General features: G+C 38.3%; 1 protein-coding gene across 1 annotated transcript; it reads left to right on the top strand.

The window, feature by feature from the left end:
- The first annotated feature begins 1878 nt into the window (after positions 1–1878).
- On the top strand, positions 1879–9656 carry NMBR (neuromedin B receptor). Its single transcript, XM_061130141.1, has 3 exons — positions 1879–2300; positions 7046–7394; positions 9255–9656. Exons 1-3 carry the CDS (start codon positions 1879–1881, stop codon positions 9654–9656), a joined length of 1173 nt encoding a protein of 390 aa, XP_060986124.1.
- The last annotated feature ends 1345 nt before the right edge of the window (positions 9657–11001 follow it).

Below are 11001 nucleotides of genomic sequence, written 5' to 3'. Positions count from 1 at the left end.
ATTTTATCCTTTAATCAAGAACTAGCCAAATGTTTATTTCCTAATGTGAAAAGTGTTATTTAGTTAACTTCAGAACTGTGCCACTTCTGAGAGGTTTACATTAAACTCAAATGGTGTGAATTTGGAAAGTTATTTTGCTCTTAGTGACATCCTATTTAAAACACTGTATCAGTATCAGATATATATTGAGTATATACATGGGGTGAAATTGCTCAGTCATAGACATGCAAAAGAAGAAAACCTTGGAATTCACTTTGAAAAATTGTTAATTTCTGCTCAAGTTGAACATTCTTAATCACTGTGACCTAGCAAGTCCACATCTGGAGCTCAAATGTGCACCGGAAAACAGGCACAAGAATATTTTCAGAAACATTATTCAAGTTAGCTAAAGCTAGAAAGAATCCAAACGTCAAACAACATTAGAAGGGATATCCAAACAATGGTATATTTATACTAGAATATTAGTACACAAAAGCATGGGTGGACCTCACAGATATAATGTTGAGTAAAATAAGCTGGCCCAAAGTAAGTAAGTGAAGGTCACTCAGTTGTGTCTGACCCTGGGACCCCGTGGACTCCTGTGACCCCAGAGGAGGCTGCCAGTGTCCTCTGTCCATGGAATTCTCCAGGCAAGAATACTGGAGTGGGTTGCCATGCCCTCCTCTAGGGCATCTTCCCTCCCCAGGGATCGAACCCAGGCCTCCAGCATTACAAGCAGATTCTTTACTATCTGAGCCACTAGGGAAGCCCAAGAAGACTGGAGGGGGTAGCCTATCACTTCTCCAGGGGATCTTCCCAACCTAGGAATCAAACTGGGATCTCCTGCATTGCAGGCAGGTTCTTTACCAGCTGAGCTACCAGGGAAGCCCAAAGAAGTGTTTAACACATGGTTAGACACTATATAATTCCACTTATATGATGCTCAAAAGTAGGTAAACTTGTTTCAGATGATAAAAGGCAGAACAAACAGTGGTTACATTGGGGGATAATAGTTAGATTGTAGGTTCTGAATGGTGTATATCTGATCTGTACATTTAAGAATTGTGTACCTTATACATGCTTTATTTCAATGAAATGTAAGTTCAAAAAACAATATACTGACTATAGGAAAGAGTTTCTATCTTTGGAGTGAGAAAAGTGGATCAAGGCAGAAAAGTAGTGAGGGAATACCATTCATTTACTTCCTTCTTTGTCACTCCTTTTCTTTCCTAAATTCCGTGTGAGAGGATCAGGGACTCACCAGCTCAGCCCCCAAAGCTTCAGAGGTTCACACACTTCTGTCTGGGGCGCTTCCCGCTTGGAGGCGGGTAAGGATGGATCTATAGGGGGAGGCCCCGCGAGAGAAAGGACTCGGAGCCCCTCCAATCCCACACAACACTGCAGGAACTGCGGGAACAAGAGCAAAGCTGTGGGACCAGCAAAGTGCCAGCCGCCCCACTGCTAGTTCCTAGCGTTTCAGCGGCTGGACAGCGACAGGATGACTTCCTGCCTTCCCCGCGGAAAGTCTGACAGGTACTTTAATTAATTCCAGAGCGATAACTCTTTATTCACAAAAGGGTTATTCTCCGCTAGCTAGAAGCGAGGACAATCCACTGAGGACTGGAACAAAGACTCAACTGCTTTGCTTTTTTTTTTTTTTTTTTTTTTTAATTCGGAGCCAGCAGGAGCCAACGCGCCCCTTCTAAAAGTGAAGGGCTGGAGCGCGCGGACACTTCTCACCCGCCGGGTCTTCCTGGGGACCAGGCGGTGTGACCCGATCCTCGCGGGCGGGAAGCTTGTCCTGGCGAAAGGGAAATCCATTCAGCCTAAGAGTGAGTTGCACTCTTCTGGGCACCTGGCCGCACGGAAACTCCAGCGAACTCTCCTGGAAAACAGACCATGCCACCCGAGTCTCTTTCCAACCTCTCCCAGCCCGCGGGCGGGAATCGGAGCGGTTTCGTTCCCGGCATGTCGGAAAGGGATTTCCTACCCGCCCGGGACGGGAGCACTGCGGACTTGGTGATCCGTTGTGTGATCCCGTCCGTCTACCTGCTCATCATCACCGTGGGCTTGCTGGGCAACATCATGCTGGTGAAGATCTTCATCACCAACAGCGCCATGCGGAGCGTCCCCAACATCTTCATCTCTAACCTGGCCGCTGGGGACGTGCTGCTGTTGCTCACCTGCGTCCCGGTGGACGCCTCGCGCTACTTCTTCGACGAGTGGGTGTTCGGGAAGGTGGGCTGCAAACTCATCCCGGTGATCCAGCTCACCTCCGTGGGGGTGTCCGTCTTCACTCTCACTGCCCTCAGCGCCGACAGGTAAGGGCAGAGGCCGCGGCCGTGGAGAGGGGCGGAAGGGTACCTGGGCAAGGCGGGGTAAGCGAAGGGCAGGGAGGAGGAGGCGGGGAGAGGAGGAGAGAGACCCTATCGGAGAATTAGAGTAAAAGGACTTCAAATGGACAGAGATGCGAAGTTTGGGGAAAAAATAAGAAAATCATTATTTTAAAAGTATTTGCATTAGTTTGAAATTGCACAGCCTAGCCTTTCCCTTGCCCTCCACACGCTTTGTTCGGCCGCTAAGTCGTGTGCGAGTCTTTGCGACCCAATGAACTGCAGCACCGCCAGGCTTCCCTGTCCTTCACTATCTCCCTCAGTTTGCTCAAACTCATGTCCATTTCGTCACGCACACTGTAGGGATCTTCATTATCCATTTCATAGAAAAGCTATAGAATAGATGTGCGACAATCTCGTAGAAGCTTTTGGTGTGTCCCTAGAAACTTAGAGGTTCACTTTCCTTACTCAGTAGTTTAATAACCTGATAGGTAACACTTTCTGCCTTAATACTAGGAAAGTGTTTGACTTTGATTTTTTTTTTCCAAATAAGGAGAAGAATTATTTCACTAACTAAATGCTGCTATTTATTTGAAGCAAAAACATCTAGAATAGCACACATTCTTCAGACATGACTTTATACATTCTTATAGTTTTATTACCTGAAGTCCAGTGATATGATTTTTTCCCCCTACCAACAGGTAAGATACTAAGTTTTATTATCTTAAAACAGTGCTGAAAAATACATCTTTGATATCAAATCTTCCTTCCATATATTTCAAGAGTGGGAAATGTCTATTACTCTACCTTATGGATCAACTAGTTCAACTGTGTTATTTTTCAGATGAGGATGTTGAAGCCAGGCAGATCTGGGAGAAGAATCCAGTCCTGCTGACTCCTGGTCTAGTACCCTATCCCAGACTCTTGACACTCATGAATGGGGAATTTAAGCAGAAGGCATATCTGGATGGGTGTGGGGAGAAATGTGTAATTAAACATCATTCATGGAACCCTGGTCTAATTTCCTTAGGAGTGGGTTGTTGACTTAAACTGCTTAGATAAACAGTTTAACTTGAATGATTAAGGTGGTGTTCATGATACTTCTCTTTAATTTACATATTAAATTATTAATGAAAAATGAGTCCATCTAAATTTCCTGGCATTTGTAATAAGACCCTTACATCACTTTGGCATTGAGAAGTTACTCTTCATTGGTGAAGAGACAATATTCAATAGAAAGTTGAGAGCCATTGTCTTTTATACCAAATACTATCGACCTTTTAGTTTGTGTAATGTAGTCTTTCTAAAACCACATTCCTATAAAGATGGGTGACTTTGAGTAAGTTATGCATCTCATTTTGTTTCTATGACCATTTCTATTCAGTATTATCTTTTAAAACACTTTTTTTTGTATATCAGAAGCAAAATGTGACTTTTTAGTTTAGTTGCCCTTCTTCGTGGAACCCATTTTAATTAGAATGTTAAAAAAATCTACTTAGGGATTAGAATAAAACTTAAGAGCTATCATAATGGTCACTCTCTTTATGCTTTCATTTTTAAAAGTGATATCAGTAGCAAGACCTAGGGCTTGAATTTATTTCATACTACTTTTCTCAATCTATTGTCTTGGAGATTGGTAAATTGGCTCTGACAAAGGACAGAGAAAATGCTATTCTTTATATATTTACTGACTTTTTTCAGTTTATGTGTATCACATACTTTATAAACATAGCATGGGTACTTTAATAACAGTCATAAAGTTGGTTGCCTCTTCTGTGTGGTCCAGAGCCTACTCTTGCATTTTGAAATTTTGTGTGCATTTTGAAAATTTAAATCAAGGAACTGGAATTACTAATGGTGAAATTACACAGTACATTCCAATATGCACTTCAAATGGTTTGGAAATGTTTTGTTATATGTTGTTTACACTTCTATTTTTCTTCCAGAACATAGTAATCAAGTGTTGATTAGTAATTAACCTCCTCATACTTCATCTCACTGAACATTTTAATTTCTTATGGATTTGGAGATAAGTGTAAGATTAATTGCCCTTAGCACTGTGCTAACTTTTTTTGTGTGTTTCTTATCCTCACTACACTATGAAATAGGCACTGTAATTATTACCATTTTAAAGTGAAGAAAGTTAAGACTTGAAATTAAGCAACATTTCCGTGATCTCACAGTGAGGGAACCATTATCTGAACCCAATTCAAAACCTGGACTCTTCACCATTAAGATGCATTATTACTTTCCCTGGTATAGGAAATTCTTATTGGCTTTTCCTATTTAATGACAGACAGAAAAGTTAAGTTTAAAAAATCATCATGATATATTACTTAACTCTGCAATGAACAATGTTTGTTTAACCATAATAATACTGAAGTGACTATCTTGTAAAAAATATAATATATCTTACTAAATCAAGAAGTTAAGAATGAGAAGAATAAAGGTGGTAAAGAAATAAAATCTTTAAATATCATCACAGGATGTCAAGAGCTAATGTCTAATATTTAATTCAAGAGACAATGACAGAAGTACCTTTCTTGGACATAAGGAGGTAATGATTTGAAATTTGTTTTAACTCGGGAGTGGGACCAGAGATGGAATGAGCGATTTCTACTTTTCTTTGTAGCACTCTCAGTGCTCTCTGACTTGAAAAACAAACCAACCTATTTGAATATATTCATCTGATAAAGTTTAGAAAAGCAGATACATTAGCTCATTCTAGTTACTGATTGTAATTCTTTCAGTTTTGGAAGAACATTCAGTTAATCAGAATGGGAAGAAGAAGCTCATGCCTGTTGAGTTCTGCCATGTGCAAAGTCTGTATCGTGTTTGCAACTTCATTAAATTTGGAGTTGAAGCTGCTTGTTGTTGCTTTGCTTTCATTTTTGTATATTTCTTGGGAAGACCCTCTAGATGAAAATGTGAACTGCCATTTTCTTGTTGAGGGTCTGGGAATGACATCTGGTGCAAGTCAGGAAGGAGAAAGATTATTTTATTGAGGTTGGGAGCTGCTCCTCTCTTATGGGCAATGGAATGAATTTTTACAGAACCTCAGAGGGAGGCTTTATCTGCTTGTTTTGTAGCTTAAAATATTCTGAATTTTTGAAATATCAGACTAACTCAAACATAAATAAAGAGAAGGCACAGGATCATGGTAACTAACTGCTAGGTGCCAGGCATTGGAATAGGTGCTCTGTACAGTTTTTCTAATCACAGAACTTTGAGGGAGATGTCTTTATCCCCACCTTACAGATGAAGAAAAAGATCTTAAGTGATATTTTAAAGAATATCAGAGATGAAATAACAGTGCTAATTTGTTTGACTAAAATCACTTTTTCCTGTATCTTGTTAACCTCCTAGGTATATGGGTAACCTGAAATACTTTTAAAGATAGATATAAGTAATTTGAGATTTACATATGATTTTGTTCTGTTTGCATTATTATTAATTTACTTAATAGTCACGTGTAATTGAATGAGGTATAGAGGGCTTGGATTGTTTAAGCTATTGTGTCCTAGAGTGTGGTTCACTTACCACTATGGTGGTGTTAGGTGGGAGAAGACTTCATGATGTCTTGACATTAAAGAAATTTGAGCTATAAAGACAGAATGTTATTCCATTTCCAGTTCCTTCTGTCCTTATGGCTAAATTAGGGGGAAAAATCCCATTCTAGATTCTTCTCTAAGATTTCTCAATGTCCTTAGGGGAAAAAAAAGGTAGGAGACCCAACCTCAGAAGCTCTAGAAAAGTATTCAGGTAAATTTTAATATTACTATATTGTGAACATTTTATATTTTATGATTATATGTTATGGTAATTGCAGGAGTAATTGGAAATAAAAGTATTTAATTAGAATTATTTAATATATGATAATACTTTTAATATGTGTACATGGAGAAAATACTTGTGAAGGATGTAAGCAAATTACTGCAGTTTGGGAAATGACAATTTAAAATATTTTTCTCATCTTTTCTGTGCTCATAAGCAGTGGAATAACTTGTGTACAGAGAGACACCAGAGTTCTTAGTTATTCCACACACTACATAACAGCTTGGGAATAATGGGGTATGGGCACCTCTCTCTTTTTAAAAAAATAAAATTTATTTTACATTGAAGTATAGCCAATTAACAATGTTGTGATAGTTTCAAGTGAACAGCAAAAGGACTCAGCCATACACATACATGTATCCATTCTCCCCCAAACTCCCCTCCCATCCAGGCTACTGCATAACATTGAGTAGAGTCCCCTGTGCTATACAGTTGGTCCTTGGTGGTTATCCATTTAAAATATAGCGGTGTGTACATGTCAATTCCTATCCTTCCTCCCATCCTTACCCCTGGCAACCACAAGTTCATTCTCTATGAGTCTGTTTCTGTTTTATAAATAAGTTTATTTGTACTATTTTTTTTAAAGATTCTTTATAAAAGGGAGGCCATATATTTCTCCTTCTCTGTCTGACTTTGTTAACTCAGTGTGACAATCTCTAGATCCATCCATGTTGCTGCAAGTGACATTATTTCACCCTTTTTAATGGCTGCATAGTATTCCATTGTGTATCTGTACCACATCTTCTTTATCCATTCCTCTGCTGATGGACATCTAGGTTGCTTCCGTGTCTTGGCTATGGTAAACAGGTTGGCATCTTAGTAAAATCTCTCTCTCTTTTCCTTTCTCTTTTTAATTTTTCTTTCTTAAGAGAGTAATTTGAGATGTGCTGTCTGCCCAGGTACAGAGCCATTGTAAACCCCATGGATATCCAGACATCAGGGGCAGTGCTGTGGACCTGCGTGAAGGCCATGGGCATATGGGTGGTCTCCGTCCTGTTGGCTATTCCCGAAGCCATATTTTCCCAAGTGGCACGCATTGGCAGCTTGGATAATGGCAGCTTCACGGCGTGTATACCCTACCCTCAGACAGATGAACTACATCCAAAGATTCATTCAGTGCTCATCTTCTTGGTCTACTTCCTCATACCACTTGTTATCATTAGCGTTTATTATTATCACATTGCAAAGACCTTAATTAAAAGTGCACATAATCTTCCAGGAGAATACAATGAACATACCAAAAAACAGGTAAGTTCTGTAGGTGAGTATGTTGAGGGCATGCTGGTGAGAAGCAGTCAGTGCTATTTTGAGTTCTAGTTCATTGGCTTTCAATACCAGGATTGATTAGAACAGTCAGAGGACACTGGGGCATGCAGTAGCCTGGACTAGAAGGGATGTTGGAGACAGGGGTCTCTGTTTTGTGGTCATGTCTTAGCTCTAAAAGTCCACTGAGCTCCAATTTATCTGACACCTGAACATGCCTGTAAGAATGTCTCTGGTGGCTTTTCTTTATGTGCAAATGTTTATGCAAAGAAACACATAACAAACCAGAAAAACATTTCACATTTTAAGTTTGTGTATGTGCTAAGTCACTTCAGTTGTGTTTATTTGCGACCCTATGGACTAGGTTGGGAAGACCCCCTTCTCCAGGGGATCTTCCTGACACAGGGATCAAACCCAGGTCTTCTGCATTGCAGGCAGGTTCTTTACCATCTGAGTCACATTTTGAGTGTACATTTATTCAATTATTGTTTCTTTTCCCATTAGCCCACAAGGGATGACAGAAAGTCTGAGGGAAGGTTACATCAGAAAAGGACTAGGACACTACCCGGGGACTGGGGGTGAGGTTTGGTTAGAATTCCAAAGCAGGAGACTGGGAACAGAGGGCCTCAAGACAGGAGTGAAAGGGAGCAGAAGGCAGGCTGGTGCTGACGTCAGACTTGGTCTAATTCAACTTTATAGTTTTTCCAAGAAATAAATAGCAAATAAATGTATACTGCAGTGAAATTCTGGCACCTAGGCTCAACCTTCTATGGAGGCCCATGCTTAATAATGCAAGCTTTACATCCACTTCCCTAATTCATCCAAGTTGTCTAATTGATGCTACTGGCCTACATCTAGAGCACCACATTCTGCCTCCTGATCTAGACTCCTTTTCACTTAGACTTTTGTTTATCATTCACCACTACTTACTCCCCAGTGTCAGACCTGTTTTAATCCTAAACCTTTCCAGACTTCTCTGCATTTTCTAGTCAATTACCAATAGTTTTAGCTCAGAAAATATGTCTACTATAAATATCTTGGTAAATTATGTCTTCACTTTTTTTTAAATGTCTTCACTTTCATGTTGCTTTGTATAAATATTCAAACAAATTAGACAAATATGAGCTAAACTTGGGGCTCTAGATGTTAGAAAATGATTTTTAGATTTAAAAAGATTACTGTCTCATATTTGAATTTTGTCTATTTATCACATTCCTGAAGACCTTCCTGTAAAACACTAAACATACTAGGTGAATTTTATGAAAAGACAATTTTTATTTTAAGAGTACGTGGTCTAACATAATAATGTTTATAGAAATGATAGTTATGTCAGATGCTTTTGATTTATGAGAGGCTGGAGTTTAAATTAAATCTCAAGTTGTTTTTTTTTTTTCTGTGTGTGTGTGGATAGATTTTTAAAAAGTCATACCCTATTTCAATAGATCAACTTTTCTTATTTAAAATACTCTGATTTAAAATTTTTTAAGCTTGAATTTATTCTGTGGTTTTAATACAAATAGATTTACGTTTATAGTGATCATGATAAAGCTTTAAGGAAAAGGAAAAGGAAAAGTTAAAAATAAGAAATTTTTAAGATCACAGTTTTAACATGAACATAGCCTTTTATAAATTGTCAAACATTTTAAAGTGAAAATAGTGTAATGACCAAAATAGGCTGCATCAAATTGGTAAAGTCATTATCTTGGCAAGGAAAATCCTTGTTGTGCTTTTGGATGCATTTGCATGCTATGCTGAGTTTTACATCTTTCGAACCACAGTATGTTTTAGAATGTGGCTGCCTCCATTTTCCTTTTAATCAGAGGCACTGTTTCCTTATATTTGCAGATGGAAACACGGAAACGCCTGGCCAAAATCGTGCTGGTCTTTGTGGGCTGCTTCATCTTCTGTTGGTTTCCAAATCACATCCTTTACATGTACAGGTCTTTCAACTATAACCAGATTGACCCATCTCTAGGGCACATGATTGTCACCTTGGTTGCCCGGGTTCTGAGCTTCTGCAATTCCTGTCTCAATCCATTTGCTCTTTATCTGCTCAGTGAAAGCTTCAGGAGACATTTCAATAGTCAGCTCTGTTGTGGAAGGAAGTCCTATGGAGAGAGATCCACCAGCTACCTACTCAGCTCCTCTGCAGTGCGCATGACTTCCCTGAAAAGCAATGCTAAGAATGTGGTGACCAATTCTGCGTTACTCAATGGGCACAGTGTGAAGCAGGAAATGGCACTGTGATTTTGTCCATTCAACTCACTACCTGAAAAGAAGGTACTCTTGTATTTCTGTTGAGTAGAAAGAACTGAGCAATTATTTTTCTTACTAAATCTCAGCTAATTCATTAAATGATTTCACAAATTGACTCAGAAAAGGCAAAACAAACATTGTTACCATTTTTCTCTGAACAAGACTTTAAATGACATTAAAAATGTATGTATTCCTCACATTAAAAGTGATTCAAAAAGCAACTCTATATTTGTATAAGTCAATATTGCTTCAAGATTGAAGTTGTTCCTAGAGCCAACTCTAGGGCATTTATCTTAGATTTGTTTTATTTGGGAGCATGAAATAAATTTCTTTTTTGACTCAATGATCTGATGAGTATAATATTCAAGCTCCAAATATTTGAAATACAAGTCATTTTTTCCTGGTGAATTTTATTCATAACTAGTGCATGTGTGTATATCCATTGTTTGAGTAAATTAATAGAAAATTCAAAAGGTGGAACAATCTTTGTACAACTAATCATAATTTATAGAAATAATTTATATCTGTAACTTCTAAGCATGTGATTAAAATATTTGTTATGTGTGAAGACATTTGTATTATAGTGAAATAGATATCATATGAATATGATTTGAATATAAAATAGGCATCATATGTCCCAAATTGTAAAATTGTAACTCAGAACTTGGCATGGCCATCTTATTGTACATTGCTAAGTGTTTGGATATTTGGGTGATTCTGTGTAGCTGTGATGAGATATAATTCTGGTGAGTTCAATCATTTACTCTGGTGAATTCAACCACCCTTTCTTGCAATAGCCACCAGATGAATGTGTATATAACCTACTTGGACAGTTTATTCTGCAATAGTATCATAATTATCTCAATAATTTTGGATTAAAATTTCACAACAGAAACTTAAAGAGGGTTCCACAGCCATGTGGGAGAGGTAGGATTTAAAACCAAATCAAGACGTACATACTCACTACGCCACCATCTCTCTCTTTCTTTCTTTCTCTTTTCTCTATTGGCTCTCTTGTATCTCAAATAGTTGCTCTTAACCTTTAGGAAAGTTGGAGAGTCACTCATCAGAAAAGTGTAAAATATCACAGATAAATTTTATATAGACTCTAGGTATTTTATAAACCCTTCAAGTATCATCCGTTAAAATCTAAAGAACCATGGTTCTCAGGGTGAGAATCTCTGGTCAATCAATAACATTCTTCTTGCTAATAATAAGGTGAGGGTAGAAATAGGTATGTATGAAAGATTACAATATATATGCACATCATATTACATAATATTATTCTTTTAAACTCTAAGTTTTCAGGACCTTATAGTTAAAAGGTGCCTATGTC

This window comes from Dama dama, chromosome 26 (genome assembly GCF_033118175.1).
Source record: "Dama dama isolate Ldn47 chromosome 26, ASM3311817v1, whole genome shotgun sequence".
Taxonomy (NCBI): Eukaryota; Metazoa; Chordata; class Mammalia; order Artiodactyla; family Cervidae; genus Dama; species Dama dama.
This window is presented reverse-complemented; position numbering and strand designations above follow the sequence as displayed.